We start from the raw sequence: 17,949 nt of genomic DNA, 5'->3' as shown, positions 1-17,949 counted from the left end.
AAGCAGAACTATAACTTTATTTACCAGTGGAATTGTTTACTTATTTGAAGCTGCAATCAATTATGGCTTGATAATTTCTGTATTTTCTTGCTTTTATTAAAAGGGAAGGAAGACAGTGTGAAGTGAAACTCTTGATATATTTTTTGCAGGCTCAGAAATGTCAATTACTGTTGTAAATTTTAGGTGTTGCTACACAGCTGATGAGGGACAATGGAAAATAGTCTGAAGGGTAAGATGGATTCTGAACTATACAGGTATCTAGGATATATCTGTGTGTTCCTCATGCCTGTGCCTAGAGCACCATGTGGCATTTTGCTGTCTGTTTCAATTTACATCCTTCCCTTCACAACAATATCTCAACAATATAATAAAGTTCTCAGATTCACCCTCCTTGTAATTTTTCTTTATCTTATTTAATCTAGTGTGTAGGTAGGGATTTCTTACGGATCACACTACAGTGTAAAATCTGAGCACTCAGTCTTCTGCCTAAAAAGTAAGGGCTTTATCTCAGAGAAACCAGACAGCATTTTAAGAATATTATTAGATAGCTTGCTTCAGGCATATTTTTAACAGAAGTTTTCTGTGTCATAACATTTGGCACATTACAAACTACTATCTCTCATTTATTTTAGCAGAGACTGTCTAAATCAGATAGCTGAAGATCTAGTGAATAAATTCATAATCATGTCAGTTCTTCAGACTTTCTAAAAATAACTTACTAAATGCTATAATGTCTTCAAATTAAAATTGTTAGTATTAGAGTCATACTGAATGGGACAGAAGAAGAAAAAGGTGCATTATATGACCACAAATGTATTAACTATATTCAGTAAGTAAGACTTAAAAAAGGAGGGAAATTGGGCATTTCACAGAGAAGAATTTTCAAGCTCAGGTATATTGAGAACAAGAACTACTGCCTTAACCCTGGTGCCTGTATTGTCCTGTCCTGCAGGACCAGGCTTAGTGGAATGAGCAAGAGATTGCTGCAGGCAGAGTCTTCAGTTCCTGCAAAAATAATTAGTTTTGCTTAGTTCAGCTACACTAACCTTTCAACTAAACTAAATCACACCAAGACCAGTGACTTCATCAGAGCCCTTTTCTTGTCCATATCATATAGTAAAACATCTTAGCTTTTCCTCTTCTTTTAGTTGCTAACAAATAACTTGCTTTGGAGATAGCCCTGCATTAATAATTCAGCTTTACTTTATGCTCATCTGCAATCCAAAGCAGGGAAACATGACTGGTGCCTCTGCTTTGTCCTATGCAATGCTTCCAGGGAGCCTGGAGCCAGACATGGTCTAGAGAGGGAAGGAAGGATGGCAGCAGTGACCACACTTTTCTGCAGGCTAACACTGAGCACAGCTTTAGCAGTTTAGAGCATATGATGACATGTTTTGTTACCAAAGACATAACAGGAAATTACGGGGTGCGTGGAAAGCAGATAATTTCAGTATTCCCCCTACTAGGTTTATTTATTATGCAGACTAATTGAGAGCATCTTCTGATATCAGCTCCAGGGATATAGATTTCCTTTGTTTAAAAATAAGTCAATAGGAAACCTGACACTTCCTCAGCTACCTGACTGCTTTGTTTGCTAGTTCCAGAATATCATCTGGAAATGAGGAATAAAAAACTGCCAAAGGGCCTAGAAGACCTTTTAGTGCTAAAATCACCCACTTCTCTTTATTTTCCCCCCAAGAACAATAAAAGTTCGCAGGCTTTTCATCCACAGCGTTATAAGCATCTGATTAATTTCTTGCATAGTCCAAGAGCAGACAGGGGAAGCAGTTTGTTGCAGAGGATGGTTTCTTACTGGTGGGGAATACCCTGCAAGATGTGTTTCTGATGGCAGCTTCACATGTAATGGAGCAGATACTGCTATTGTGTCTGAGTTGAAAAAATCATTGGAAAGCTGCTCATGGTTCTCTTCCTGTTTTTATTCACTTCATCCAGCTGCACCAGTGAGGAGCCCTGCAATAACATGAATGAGTAATTTCTTATGTTGCTTAATATTTGTTTTGAAATTCTGACACAGATCTGAGCACCTGACTTCTTCTATGATGACTTGGTTTTAAAATCAGTTGTGGAGTTGTTGAACACTTGGTTTAAGGAGTAAGAACAGGTGCCAGCTCTGATCAAGCAGGGACATGCTTCTGAGCATTTGAGAGCAGAGTTAGTCTCCGGAATGGCTCAAGGATTTTTTGTGTATGGGGCAGTGATTCTCTGTCTGGAGTCACAAAAATATTTTTGTGCTCCCAAGGTGTGCATAGGGACAGCATCTTTGCATGCAAACAAAAGGAACTTGTTTTTGTACCCTGACACTGAGTCTCAGTCAGGGAGACCATCCAAGGTGGAGAGATGGGAACAGGAGGAAGAGGCTCTATCAAGCAGGATTTTTTCCACTGTGCGTGCTCTGGCTTAGGGTGTTAAAAGGGAGCTTTGCAAAATCCCACTCCCATTGCCTGCACACATGAATGTCACAGGGTGAAACAGATTGTTTTAGCCCTTTTTTTTTGGCATGTAAGAAGCCCAATTCCTCCTTGCCTCTTGTAGAAGACAAGAGCATTGCTCATTAGTCTATGTAGGTACTGGTTTTGGTTTTTCCCCCCAGTTTTTAACAGTCAGTGAAGGCATAAAGGCATTCAAGAATTAATAAATAAACAAACAAAAGCAACAAACAAGAGCCATATTCTTAATTCCAAGTGGCAATGTGTGACTTTTATACTGGGAATCCCACTTACCTCTACAAAGATACTCCAAGGGTCCAATCTGCCCTGCTGCACCTTTCAGCAGGTCTCTCTCACTGTAACTTGTGGTGAGTTATCCTACTGTGTCCCCACAGGTTCTCACTGTTACTACCCCAGGAAAACCTAGCCCGAGTTCCTCAATGGTAAACCTTCAGCTGGCCTGTGTGTGGCATGCATGGCATGGTGGGTGTCAGGGCTCAGCAGGGGCTGGCCGTGGCTGAGATATGTGAGAAAGCTGGGGAGGCTTTTCCTCAGGGATCAATCAAATCAGAAATGAAATGTACCAGGCAGGCACATCTGTTTGCTGTCTCTTCCAAAATGAATGTTGGGAGGAATCAACAAGCAGGGCTGCTGGTTCATCAGACTGATAGGGGTCAGGGTGTGAAAGGGCACCTAAATCATGCATGGGTTGATGAACAAATTAATGAAAAAGAATTCTCCAGAGGACTGGCTAATGCACAGTGACTGTGTCAGGTTTGGGAGGTCTATGAACTGGAAAAGGTGAGAGGCTGTGAGGAGAGCTCTAGAGGGAAGAGACAGAGATGCCTGTCTCCCACAGCTGGATGTGCTTATGTGGCCATAGAGTTTATAGCCACAGGAGGGGCCTGCAGTCCAGTCCAGGAGAGCTGTTCTTATTTATATTTATATTTATGCAAAAGTACATTAACTATTTTGAAATAGCAAACCATAAGAAGATTGAAGTATTACTTTGAATAATGTCCTAGGAATATTTTTGAAGATGGCGAAAATGACAGGGGATCTTGCTTTTCCCAATGCTTTTAAAAAATACTATTCTCTGCTCACTCATCTAAAATGTTTCCAATGTGTTCATGCATAGTCAGGGATATTGACATTGCTGGGAACTGTGGGGGCTGACTTCCCCCTTTGTCATGGGGAAGCATTTTAACTCAGAATTCTTGCATGGGTTCTTAGCGCTAAGTCATACATTATTTTTTAGGAATTCTGTGAGGTAGAAGGAAATTGCAAAATGTAGGTGGAATGGTTTCCAGAGGAGACTTCAGTCTTTCAAGAAGCCTTCCCTACAGATGCTTTAGTACTTGTGACTCACGTTGGAGTGTGATGCTAGTTGTTCATGCCAATGTTTTCATGAGAGCCCACTAATTCAGTGTGGCTTCATGTTTGGGTTGTCAGGTGAGAATGTTGTTGGAAACTTCCTTTAATTAAGTCCCTCTAGCTCCAGTGGGTGTTAAGAGCCGCTGTACATAAACATGTGAGTCTCACTGGCTGTTCTGCATTTTAATGAATATTTTAATTTGAGCTCTCTGTTCTGTCCTGCAGACAAACAAAGGTGTCTAAAGGACTTTATTTGCCCTCCCAGATGCCTCTGCTATGGAAACTGTCCATAGAATAGAATGTCCCCATAGCCTCAGCTCACCAAAATTGATTTAGGTGAGGCCTCTGTCAGGGCACGGACAGTCCAGCACAATGTTTTCTTGGCTCACAAGGCAGTGAGTAACTTAGATACACTTGGCACCCTCCACCAGAGTGGCACAGCTCTCACATGACAGATCAGCGTGGTTAAAAACAGGAAGGTCAGCTTCCATTTTTAAACGATGGGGAGCTGTATAAACACTAGGATATATGAACTTGTCATATCTAGCAGTGATCAGTGCAGTTAAATGATGCAACAGGCATAATGTCAGGAGCTGGTAATTAGTCTGAAACACATTCAACCATGGTTAAGTCTTTACATTGACTGACAATAAACCAGCACATATAAAGAGAGCCATAACACAAAATGCATAAATTTTTTGTTGTGATTGAAACAAAACCTAAGTGCTGGATTGTTTGCTGTATAAATGTTGAGAAACCAGAGACAGAGCACAAATCATAACTGCTGTTTATGGTTTTGTTCTGGTGCTTCCTGCCAATTAGGAAGACAGCAGTTTCTCGAGCATACCCTCTATAAAAACAACCGAGGGTTTGTCACTGGAAGTCTTGCACTACCTGTGTGCCTTTTACTAGCTTGATTGACCTGCTGACAGTAATGATTTAATTACTCTGGCAGGCACAGAATCCAGGTTGCAAAAATTGTGTGTGTGCACGAATAAGTTATTTTTTAATGATCAATGTAAAGCCAATGAGTAGAGAAACTGTCATCAATTGTTGTACATGCTAATAAGATCCTGTTGATGTGGGACCATCTCTGTTCCCTATTGTAAAGAAAGAATAGAAAAAGATAAAAAATGATGTTAGCGCCTTAATATACTGAAATTTGAGTTATTATATATATACACACAGTATTTAACTATTATCATAAAAAAATGGAATTTTGTATTATTTTTTTCTTATCTGCATTATATGCCAGTGAAATTTTGACTTTAAAAATCTACCCCAAAAAAGTAGCACATTAGAACAAAAAATACAATAATAAAATCTATTCTAGTTTCATCTCATCAAAAGTCAATCTTTTTGGTTAAAAATATGTGATGTGTGTAGTATTTTTTAAAACTAAATTATAAGAGAAGAAAAAGGAGTGAAAATTAGCAGGACTAAATCTCTTATAAGAGACTAAGCTGCAAATTAGTTAAGACAGAAATATCTATTAGGTTCATCATAAAGTCTAACTGAGTAAAATGTTAAAATAAGGAAAAAAAATTGCCACAAAAGATCTGAGATTTTTTCACTGCTGAATTACATAACTGGTGTAAGTTCAAAACTGTATTTCAAGGGATTTAGGTGTCCAAAACCAGAATAACGACATGGTGCATTGCAATAGTGTCCTGTCATGTGTGTGGGGACTTCCACAAACCTCCAGTGTCTGATTTGAATACTGTTTGAAGAAAATGGTTGGGGTGTTCTCTAGTCACTGGCCTTGACATGGTCTATTCTTGACAGGGGTTTTGCTTTTGGATTTGCAAACACCTCGTGTTTATGCCATTTGGTAAGAAGAAACATGATTAATCACAAACATCTGATGGTCAATTTTTTTCATGGATGAGACTGCTGAAGGGCCTCACATGAGTGTGTACTTTGATGTTCACCTGAGCTAGGATCTCCACTAGTCATCTGGACAACCTCTGCAGCAGTCTACTTGCTCTGGTCAACAGAGACTCTTTTTAGTCTTTGAGAAGCTTGATACACTTTCGTTTTATGCTCACAGAATCTAAAGAAAATAATTACATTACTGTGTGCTTCAGTTAATTCCTAGAAAAACACTATGAAATGATAATAGAAGATGCAGAAATAGAAATAAAAGAAGAAACAAAAGAATTGCAAAATTTTCTTACTCCCCAGTACTACCAGGCTGTAAACTTGCTGGATGAGGAATGCTGACTACAGCTTGTATACAGAACCTAGCTTGTACAGATGTACTGTCCTGTCAGAATATTCAAAGTATTGATTTGCACAATTTACTGGAGTATGTTCTTTAGAGTACAGAAGATTGGCATCAGGTCCCACACAACCCCAGTAATGACCGCACCACTTCCTATTCTTTTATGAAATATACACACTATTTCTCTCTTAGTCTACGGACAACCCCTGAAAAATGTGCATAAAATGTCCACCAAATATGTGTTGAATTAAATTAGCTCATGGTTTTGGCGTCCATCTGTTATAGTGTTTCCTCAGGACAGGGGAGGTGGTGTGTTGCATGGACTTACTGAGCACCAATGCCATGTCAGGCTGGGTCACTGCTGCACTGCAACTGCCTCTTGTAAGGCTTCTTCTCCGTTGGTTTGGGTAGTTTCCCTTATCATAAGTCCTGAAACATGTGACTCAACTCATGGCTTACAATAATTAAAAGCTCTGTCCATTACATTCTCTACCCCTGTTCTTTTTATACTGGGTTATCTGATTTAACCCTGCAACAAACCCCTCCCCTTGTTTTCAGCTTGGCCAACAATGAGGGGTTCCTTCCAGAGTCCACTAGTAGCACAATCCACATTATTCTAGTCCTCTGTGGGCTGCAGGAGATCTCTGCTCCATCATGGTGTCATTGACATCACAGTCCCTTCAACTCTTCACACTGGAGCTCCATCCTGCCCAGTATCCCAGCATGGAAAGCAGCAGTACCATGCTGGCCACTAGCCAGCACAGGTTCTTCACCATGGTCATAACCAAAGTGTTCCCAGGCAGAACACAGGAAGGAGATGAGCAGTACAGCAGCAGCAAAAGCAAAATGTGGCCACTGACAACTCTAGACTCTGATATTCAGTCAGGAAGTATAGCCCCATGGTGAGCACAGGAGCCTGCTAATGTCCAGCTGAATACCACTAGCTGAATGTAAGTTCCATCTAGTACATCTCCATCAAATCTGCCATTGTCTCAAACCCCTCAAGCCCCATATGGGGAATCAAAAAGGACTGTGGTTGGTTGACCTTGGCTGGATGCCATGCACCCATCAAGCTGCTCTATTCTTCCCCTCCCCACCTAGACAGGGTAGAGAAAATAAGAAAATTAGTCAGGCTGAGATAAGGCAGTTTACTGAAGCAAAGGGAAAGTTTGTACATGCAGAAGAAAGAGGAAAAAAGAAAAAGGTTCATTATCTACTTCCCATCAGCAAGCAATGTTCAGCCACTTCCCAGGAAGCAGGGCCTCAGCATATGCAGCAGTTGCTTCAGAAGGCAAATATTGTGTATAATGAATGCCGGCCTTCCTTCCCTTTTCCTTTGCTCTTATGACTGAGATAATGTCATTTGGTATGGTACATCCCTTTGGTTAATTTTTGATCAGGTGGCTTAACTGTGTGTCCTCCTTAACTGTGTGTGCTCACTACAGCCCCTTGATGGGAGAGAATGTTGGCGAGGAAGCACTCTTGCTGTGCCAGCCCTGTTCAGCAGCAGCCAAAACACTGCTGTGTTATCAACCACCTTCCAGCCAATGCAGAGAACAAGACTGTGAGGGCTGCTATGAGAAAAGGAACTCCAGCTCAGCCCAACCCAACAATTTGTTGACTGTCAATTATTACCTCCTTTACCATGCAGGAGAATCTGCTTCATGATCTTCCTGGACACAGTGGTGGGACTGGAAGGTCTGTGTTTTTGAGTCCTTTTTTCCTTTTTAAAAAGGGACCTTATATCCCTTTTTTCAGTGAATGTGATCTTCACCAGGCTCTGGCCTGACTAGCCATTTAAACCTGACAAATGGTGGCTTAGATATCTCATCTGCCAGTTTCCTTGGGATCTATGGATGCATGTCATTGGGTACCATGGACATGTGCACCTTCAGCTTCCTTAGAGGGCCTTGAGCCTGATTTTCTACAGCTCTTCGTTCTCCCAGCCCCTGCCTTTTCCTTCTGCAACTCAGGTGGTGTGGCTGGCATACCTGACAGTGAAGATTGAGGCAGAACTTTGTTAAGTGACTCAGTCTTCTTCATATCCCAGGTAATCAGGTCTCTAATTTCCTTCTTGAGTGGCTTCACCATTTTCCCTACGCTTCCTTTTACCACCAGCGTACTTGTAGGTATTGTTCTTCTTGGTCTTGATGTCCCTGTCAAGGTTTAATTCTATCATGGCTGTAGATTTCCCAACCCTCATTTCCCCCAGGTTATCTATCCCGTTTCTATCCTCTGTAGGTTTCCTTTTTGTGTTTGAGTTTTTCCATATGACCTTCTTGCTCATATACACAGGCCTCCTGGAATTTTTGCCAGACTTCCTTTTGGCAGGATACTCCACTCCTAAAGTCGAGGGCAGTGAGCTTGCTTCTCTTGATCCTCACTGCTGCAAGGATCTTGAACTGCCCCATTTCATGGTCACTTCAGCCCAGGCTGCCCTTGAGCTTCACCTTCCTTGTCAGCCCCTCCTTGTTGGTGAGAACAAAGTTCAGCACAGCACCTCTGCTTGTTGGGCCTTCTCTCACTTGAAGAAGGCAGTTGTCATCACTGTATGCTGGCAGCCTCCTGGATTGCCTGTGCCCTGCTGTGCTGTCCCTACAACAGATGTCAGGGGCTTTGGAGTCCCCCATGAGGACCAGGACTTGACATTCATAATACTGTAAGGCTGCTCCTATCTGTCAACAGAGGGGCTCATCCTCTTGGTCTTGCTGGTCAGGCAGCCTATAGCAGACCCACATTATGTCACCTGCCCCTGCCCTCCCTTTAATCCTGACCCATAAGCTCTCAGTTGGTCCCTCATCCATCCCCAGACAGAGCTCCATATACTCCATTAGGTCATTGACATGAAGAGAGACACCCCCTCCTCATCTCCACTGCTGTCCTTCCTACAGAGCCTGTGCCCATCCTTTCCAACACTGGAATGAATCATAGGAGTCATCCCACTACATCTCTGTGATTCCAGTAAGATCACAGTCCTGCAGACACGTGCATATCTCTATTTCCCCTTGTTTATTCCCCATGTTGTGTGCATTTTCATGGAGGCATTTAGATATGACTGCCTATGAAGCTGACTTACTAACTGGAGTGGTTGGAATTCTTTTGAACTGCCTCAGTTCTCCTGCTGACCTGTGATCCCTCTCTAGACTGTGAGCATCTGTTGCTCATCCTGGCATGAGACTGGTAGGAATGGGATAGATTGAGGTTACCCTCTTCTGGCAACTTTAGTTTAAAACAACACCACTGCCTTGTTTCTCTGTCTTAAATTGATAACTTGTGTTTAAATGAAGGCAATGAAAAATATTCTTTATAATTAGAACAAGAAAAAAGTTTAAGAGAACATAAGCTTTCAGCAGGGCCTCATTATTAAAATGAAAAATGAAAAGGACAAGACATAATATGTTGTGTTAAAGAGTTTGGAAGAAACACTATACTTGACAAAAAACCCCATAGCTTCCCCAGTTCTTTTATTGATTCACTACACGAAGCACAAAATTCAAGAAATGCTTGGATTTTATGAGCATTTTAATGTCAGTTTCTTCATTAAGGGTATCAGAGCTCATTGGAAAGGTGTAGCGAAGCCTGGGGATGCTCCATTGCTATCTCTCTACCTTTAGCTAGGCACAGGCACAGCAGGCTGAGTCTGAAGTGCATTGCTTCTGCCCATTTAACTACTTCAGTACAGCCTAACCAGTGCTGCTCCACAGGAGAAAATAATCATGGCCAGCTGTAATTTTGAATTCATTCATCCTGGTAAAAAAACACTCCTTAAGGAAACACTGCCAAATGTTGAATCCTGTCAGAAGACAAGAATGTTCTGTGCATCCACAGCACAGATACCCTCTTGTCATTTTTCTGAAACACTTTCTGTTAAGTCCTAGATTACTCTGGTTCCTGTGAACATCCTGACTAGCTGATTTCTGTAGCTTGCCCAGCTGAAGCGAAGAAACTTCCGTGGTTCAGTGTAGAGGCCACAAGGTCCAGGATCACCCTGGGGACTGTGGAGACTTCCAGGAACACTTATGCTGACTGCTAGGGAGATGCCTCTTTCCTGCACGTGCATTTGCGACATCACTAAGCGATTCAGATTCTCCTTTGCGAATGATAAGTAGCACATACCATCCGGTACGCAAGTAAAACAGCAGGTGTTACATTCCTTTTAACTCCAAGAAGAGTGTTACATATACTGGAGTGCCATCTACTGGCTCTTCTCCTCTGTAATAGGTAGATAAAAGTGCCAGCTTTGTACTTCATCCAGGACTATAATGTAAGTTGCATCCCAAGGAGGATTCCTCACCCTCTGCATCCAGGACCCAGACCCCCAGAGACCTTCACCCAGCTCCTAGACATTCAAAGTCTTCATGCTGATATTCAGGCCAGCCCTGTGCATACCTTGGCATCCTAGTTCTTCCCCTGTAATGGTTCTTCCCACAACTTACCATTTCTGCTGCCTTTGAAGGTATCTCAGGAGAGAGGCTCAAGTGCCTCCACTGAAACATTCAAACACTGTACACACAAGTAACGTCAAAACATTTAATCATAGAATCAGAGAAACATGGAATATTTCGAATCAGAAGATAGCCATAAGCATCACTGAGTGCATCTCCCTGCTCTTTTCAGGACTAACCATACAACTAGAGCATTATCCATAACCTCCTTGATGATGGACTTGGTGCTGTGACCACTTCCCAGGAGGGCATGTTTCAGTGACTGACAATGCTTTCAGTGGAGAATCTTTTGAGAAAGACCAATCTGAACTTCTTCTTAAGCAGTTTCATTCCGCTAAAGGAACTCTGATTCTCAGAGAGAAGGTCAGCAGTTGCCCCTCCACTGCTGCACTTCAATGAGGTCCCTCCAAGCATTTATTTCTCCAAGATGCACAAGACAAGTGACCTCAATGCTCCTCTTAAATCTTGCCCTTGAGTCCTTTCACCCTCAGTTTGGTCACCCTCCTCTGAATATACTCCAAAGTTTGATGTTCATGCATTGAGGTGCCCAGAACTGACACAAGATTCAAGGTGAGACCACCCCAGTGCAGTGCAGAGTGAGACAATCACATCCACTGACCGGCCAGTGATTCTGTGCTTGATGAGTTATAAATGAACAAGGCCAGATTTCAGAAAGAAAATGAAAAAGGATCTTTAGTCAAAAACAAACCAGACAAAACAGAGGGTCCAAGATTAGCTTGGGCCCCCCTTCACCACAGCTCAAAAATATCAATGTGTAATGAAACATGCTGGGTTCTTTTCCCCCACGGGCTGATACTCCTCCCGCAGAACAGAAAAGAACCCTGCCCAACTGGAAACCCTTCCCTTTATGGCAATACCATGGCCCAGGATTGGTGAGATTTGGGTCCTTGTCCCGATTGGCGGAATTTCGGGGCTCTGATTGGCCCTTAACGGGGTTCATCTTGGGGTTCCCCAGGGCGTCGAATGGTTGGACGATGTCTCTGCCCCATCACCCTTCACCCCGGTCTGCTCACGACCCCACCAAATCCTGGCCCTCCTCCCCACCCGCAGCAAACGCTCCTTCTTTCCAAAACCAACAGAACCAAGTCCATCACAGATGGACTCCTGGGAATGGCAAGCCCTTTTGGCTGCCGCAGGACTCTGCTGACTCATGTTCAACTTGCCATCAATCCAAATTCCCACGTTTCTTTTTGTTTGGCTGCTTCCCTGCCTCTTATCCCCCAGTTTGTACATACCCCAGGATTTTTCCATCTGAAATGCAGAATCTAGCACTTGCTCTTTTTAATTTTCTTATCGTTCATGATTGCTCAGCTCTCTAGTCCATCCAGATCTCTGTCTAAACCTCTCTACTCTCAAAGGAGTTCATGGCTACTTCCAGTTCAGTATGGTAGGCAAAATTATTAAGTGAATTTGCATTTGATTCCTGTGTTCAGATAATTTATAAAAAACGATAAAGACCACTGGCCCTAAATGCCAACCTGTTCTAATCCAAATTAATAAAATCCTTTGAGCCCAACCCATCAGACAATTGCTCACCCAAAGTATCATTGACTTGTCCAGCTGTGTGCTGGCCAATTTGTTATAAGTATACTGTGAGAAACATTACTAAAGGCTTTGCTAAAATTGAGAACCACACACATTTTCTGGCTTCCCTTAGTTTACTAGTAGAGTGACCTTGTCATAAAAGGAAATTAATGTAGTTAAGCAGCACATTCCCTTTGTTAACCTATGCTGGCTGTGACCAGTGATTTTGTTGCCTCTCAAGTGTTTTTTGGTTGCTCAAAGATTAACCTTCTCCATAATTTCAGCAGGCACTGTGAGACTGACAGATCTGTAATTACCAGCCTTCCTTCTTTCCCTTCTTGAAAACTTGGGCAACATTTGCTAGTTTTCTGTCCCCTGGGGCATCTCCAGATTCCAAGATGTTGAAAATAATGGAGAGAAGTAAGGGATACTATCAGCCAGCTCTCTCAGTACCCTGGAACAAACTGCCTTGGAGTGATTTATGTGCATCCAGGTGAGGAAGAAAGTTTTGAACAAGTTTGGAGTTGACAGGGAATGTATCTTGCCCCCAGTCATGGTCTTCCAACACTGGACTCCGGGGGCACAGGGCCCACCACTGGTGTTGAAGACAAGAGCTGAAAAAGGCTATAGTTTTTGCTTTGTCTATGTTCCTATTTATGACCAGCCTCATCAAGCAATGGACCAGTGCTATGTCTGAGCCTCCTTTAGCCTTTCAAACACTTGTAAAGCCCTTTGTCCTTCGAAGTGCTAAGCTGCCTGGACTCCAATCGAACTTTGCATGCAGGACAAACACAGTTTCTCTGTACAACAGGGAGCAGCATTATCTGTGTTGTCTGTCCCCATTTTCAATGTCTGTGCACCTTCATTTTCCACCTAAGTTCTGGAAGCAGATCCCTGCGTAGCCAAACTGGTGTTCTGCCCTGCTAGCTTGACTTCTGACACTTTGAAATTGCCTGCTCCTATGAAATTGTCACTCATAAGAGTTGACAGAAAAGCAACCAGCATTCATGGACCCAAGTAAATTCAAAAGCAGATCCTCAGAGGACCTTACTAAGTAGCTCCTTCTGCACCCTGAAGTCTACTCTCCCTGTATCCTCTTTATTTTCTTTCCCCTTCATTCTTACACAAAGGGTCTCTGCCCTGTTGCCTCCAGCTGCAAGAGCCATACATTCCAGACCATCCATTACATGAAGCACTACCCCTTCGCCTTACCTGCTCTGCCTGTGCCTCCTGAAGAAGGCTGTAACCCTCCAGCAAGGCACCCCAGCTGGAGGATTCATCTCACCATGTTTTGATTTTGCTAATGATGTGTTTTTTCTAGGACAGGCCCAAAACCCAGTCCCACCTCGTCCTGCATTTTGCTAATATATATTTATAGACTTAAAGAGAAATCTTCAAATGCAATAGTAAGGACGAGAGTAATAGCCATAGATTTGAAGGGAGGATATAGCCATATAAATAAATTTATATATTGATCATTAGAGGAAAACTGGACTTTATTTAAAGAGAGGGGACAGGAGAATGGCAAGGTCAGTATATTTGAAAATATTTATTTACACAGGTCCACCTGTCTCTGTTGGTGGTGTCTGTCTGTCTTCTCTATTGGGATATGTTGTTCCTGTAGTGCTGAGTTCACAAAATTATTTGCAGGTATTTAAGTTTTACAGCCACATTTAGGTTTTTGATTCACGTGCCTTTTGAATACATGGAGATAGAATTAAGTTTCTACTTTTTTCTCCTGGATGGAAGAAGAGATGGAATAAAGCATATAGATCTCCTTGCTTTCTTCTGTAGTTATTCTTTGCTTTGTTGAGTGGTACAATTTGTGAACATTAGCACAAATTGTACCACTCAACCATCCATTTACTGTTAGAAACACCAGCCAAAAAATAAGGTTTGCATGTAAACCAAAAGTCGACTCTTTCCAGAGCCTTTTTCTCCTGTAGTTAGCTGCTCTCTGGATGTTGCTTTGAAGTTATTTCCATACAACGAAACAAAAGAGTGCATTGTTTATATCACTGACAGATTGACCAAGAATGGTATTTTATCTCTACCATATAATAGTTTATTAATTTAGATGTAACAAGTTACTGGAAGAACGGGCATAACTGACATGGTGCAAGATTAATGCAGTTTAATTTCATGCTCTCTCTTTTGTTTCTTTTAAGCAAAACATCTGTTGAGTGGTCCACTGCTTTCCAAAATAATGAGGCTGTGATTTTCCTTTGATGCTGGTTTTGCTGTGTGGGGAGCCCTTGCATTAAGGTGCAGCTGGCTCCCACGCATTGCCATCTGTTGATAGCTGAAACTGCAGATCCACAGGAGAGGTCATAGAAAGACAGAATCAGACAGTAAGCTAAGTTGTAAGAACCCCATCCGGATAATTTAGTCCAACCCCTGGCCCCGCACAGGACATCCTAAGAATCATGCTGTGGGCCTGATAGCATTGCCCAAACACTCCTTGAAATCTCTCAGGCTTGGTGCTGTGACCACTTCCCTGGGGAACCTGTTCCAGTGCTCAACAGCCTTCTTGGGAAAATTTTTTCCTGATATCCAACCTAAACACACATCCCCTGACACATCTTCATGCTGTTTTCTCACTGGTCACAAGAGTGAAGAGAACAGTGCCTACCCCTTTACTACTTCTTGTGAGGATGTTCCCCTCAGCCTCCTCTTCCTCAGACTGAAGAGACAAACCATCTCAGCCGCTCCTCTTATGGCTTCCCCTCCAGACCCTTCACCATCCTCCTTGCCCTCCTTTGGATGCTCTCTAATAGCTCAACGTCTGTTTTATGCTGAAGCACCCAGAACTGGCCCCAGCACTCGAGGTGAGGCTGCCCCAGTGCAGAGCAGAGCAGGACAATCCCCTCCCTTGCCTGGCTGGAGATTCTTTCCCTGATGCCCACCAGGTCAGGCTTGGCTTTCCTGGCTGCCAGGGCACTGCTGGCTCATGTTCAACTTGCCACGGACCAGGACCCCCAGGTCCCTTTCTGCAGCACTGCTCTCCAGCATCTCATTCCCCAGTCTGTGTGTGCAGGCAGGGTTGCCCCTCCCAGTTGCAGAATCCAGCACTTGTCCTTGTTAAACTTCCTATGGTTGATGATTGTTCAGCTCTCTTATTCGTCAAGGTCTTTCTGACCTTGAAGGAATTGACAGTCCTTCCAATTAAGTGTCATCTGCAAGTATTACTTTGAGTCCTGCATCCAAGTTGTTAATGATGATCTTGAAGAGAACAGGGCTGAGGATGGAGCCCTGCAGGTCCCCACTAGTGTCCCCACTAGTGTCTGATGCTACCCTGATACTCCAGTGCCTGTCCATTGGAGTTTTTCCCCAGCAAACTGTAATCCAAATTTCTGTCTGTATGACTCTCTGTTGTATGTATGTATGGTCAAAGAGTGATGGAAATAATAATAAAATAATAAATGAGGAGCATTTAGTCAATGAATATAATTTGGCAGACATGAACATATGTGTGTGTAAAATTGCAATTAATGAGTGAGTATTGCATTACGTAATGAAAACAAATGTGTGCTAACCGAATTGTAAAATTTTTTCCCAGAATTTGGCTGAGAGGCCAGGACTGTGCAACATGGCTTGTTACCCACAGAAAATGGATACTGAAACCTCCAAGACATTAAGAAACTTTAGGCAGAAAAGAAAGTTCTTTCCATGGTTCACATTCATCTGTTTCACCTCCTCTTGGGGATAAATAGAAGGCTAAGCCAGGGTTTGGAGGACCAGGAACGCCATAGATTTAAAATGTTGGATGAGGCATTTTGTCACTATAGTGATGGAAATCTTTGTGGTAAGGAGTATGAGGCGGTGTTTTTTCCCAAGGATCTTATGTTGTTAAATGATGACTCAGTGCTGTCTTGTTAAGACACAAGAAGACAAGGATATCCTGGAAAAAGTCTCGCAAAGTTGCCTTTGTTTTCCAGCAAATTCCAAAGCTTATGTGAAGAAAACTCCCTAGCATGTCATAATGGTATTGTTTTCTGTAAGATTTTTAGAATATTAGCTGATGATCTGAATTTTGTCCAAATCATAGTAACTTTAAGACAGGTTTTAGTGTCTATTACATTTAATGGTGTTGTTTTTCTCAAAGGATCTTTTACGTTACAAATAATTCTTTCAAGAGTACTTAACTTTATAGCTTTGATTTTTAGGAGAATGTGATTTTATGGTTTTAAGCATGTATTTCAAGCCTGAGTCTGTGTATCCAGGGTTTGAGCATGGCAGTATTTTTCCAGTCATGGAAATAAATCTGGAGTTGCTCCACTGGGTGCAGCCAAAACTAAGTAGTAAATGCAATTATTTGACCAGTGTGCCCGTTTGTTAGCACAGCAGGTGCTACAAGCAGTCACACAGGCAGTCTCTGCTGCCATTGTGTGCTGCTGGATATTAATTAAGAAAGCAGGTCTATTTATGACCATTCATTCAGCCATTAATTTTGGCTAGAAGAAAGACAAGAATATGATTCTAAGTAGACTTATTTAATTCTAAGTAGTATTATCATTAGAGGAAATATATATATGCGTATCTTCACATGAAATTCCTGAACATTTCCAGCTAAAAATTTTCAGAAGTGGTACAAAGAGCAGAACATAGGGATCTGTAGAAACTCTTTGCAATATCTCCTTTTCTAATAAAAAAAAAATTAGAGCATTTTAGTGATTATTTAGAATTTTAAAGTGGGTTTTAAGGCTATAATAAGACGTTCCAATTGCTAATAGAGCAGGATAGATTCATTGACCAAGACCATTTTGGTTAAATTCCTCCAAATTATACCACCCAAATATTTTTATTCACATCAATTGACTAGAATTTTTTTTAATGACTTCTTTGTGAGGCTTTTGATGTTTTTTCTTTCAACCTAGTTCTTTTGTCTACCATGAGAACCTAATGAAGATTACATCCCTCTGTACTTTTGGATTAAATTTCAGTTTTTTAGAAAAACTTGAAATACAGTGTTTCAGAAATATCCGAGAAATTACACATGGTTTTAGAAACAGTGATTGTAAAAGTGTGTTGGCATTCCCTGTAGTTTTTCTTACTTAGTTGTTAGATTTCCTTTCCACAAGGGGTCAGAGATCTCTACACAAATAAAGCTCTTTCTACGAGTAGGTTTAAGCTGTAACTCTTCTCTCAGTCAATACCAGAGAGTCATCAGAGCAGTGTTACTTGTGTGTCTGTTTATGGCATTCCCTAATCAATGTTCAGCAGCTGAACTTGTTGACTTGGGAATTAATATTTGAAAAGAATGCAAGGCAGCATTTGGAAGTTTCTGGCATGAAATGAATCAATCTGATTTGTCATCTGGTGGTGCCTTTCACCCTTACCAGGGTCCCCCCAGTGCCAGGGTCACCTCCCTGCTCTGATAGCACTGCTGTAGGCTGGTGCCCCTAGGGGAAGTTTTGACCCCCATCCCACCTCAGCTGCTTCCTGCTGCAGTCTCCCGCTGCTCCCAGACTGATTGGCAAAATCATCCACTCAGCTGTGAAAAGATGTGGGATAATGAGGGTAGTAGGCACAGACTTATCACTTAATGCTGTTCAGATTCATCTGAGTCATTTGAATGTAGACTTAGGGAAACATTGACGTTGAATAGTACATTAGGATGAAAAAGGTGTTTCTGCCAGCATGGCAACAGTGCCATGCCTTCAGACTGTTTTTGTATCTACTTCCAGAACTCCCTGATTTTATCATGCCCTTTGATATGCAGAATATACACCTTGCATGCCTCCAGACAAAATGGCGTTTAAAAATCCTATCCTGAAAAGAGTAACCTTTAGCAAAGTCTGTTAGAAAAAAAAAAAAAAAAATTGCCCTATGTTTTGCATTAAGTTTAGAAACAGAGAAAAAATTCACCTTGAAATATGTAAAAATCAACATTCAGTGTATTTCATGGCTGTAG

The 17,949-nt window shown here is 42.0% G+C and overlaps 1 protein-coding gene across 1 annotated transcript in view; it reads left to right on the top strand.

The window, feature by feature from the left end:
• Positions 1 to 6,699: 6,699 nt before the first annotated feature.
• Positions 6,700 to 17,949, top strand: part of TMC1 (transmembrane channel like 1) — a gene marked incomplete at both ends in the record, with an annotated part of 71,128 nt that continues 59,878 nt past the window's right edge. Inside the window, 4 exons of the mRNA XM_084224724.1 lie at positions 6,700 to 6,947; positions 7,491 to 7,609; positions 8,341 to 8,520; positions 11,467 to 11,703. Of these exons, the coding sequence (XP_084080850.1) occupies positions 6,700 to 6,947; positions 7,491 to 7,609; positions 8,341 to 8,520; positions 11,467 to 11,703 (784 nt within the window). The remainder of the gene's footprint in view (positions 6,948 to 7,490; positions 7,610 to 8,340; positions 8,521 to 11,466; positions 11,704 to 17,949) is intronic.

The sequence above is a fragment of the Fringilla coelebs genome (assembly GCF_963513975.1).
Source record: "Fringilla coelebs genome assembly, chromosome: Z".
NCBI classification, from domain to species: Eukaryota; Metazoa; Chordata; class Aves; order Passeriformes; family Fringillidae; genus Fringilla; species Fringilla coelebs.
The sequence above is the reverse complement of the archived record's forward strand: the minus strand, read 5'-3'. Positions and strand labels throughout refer to the sequence as shown.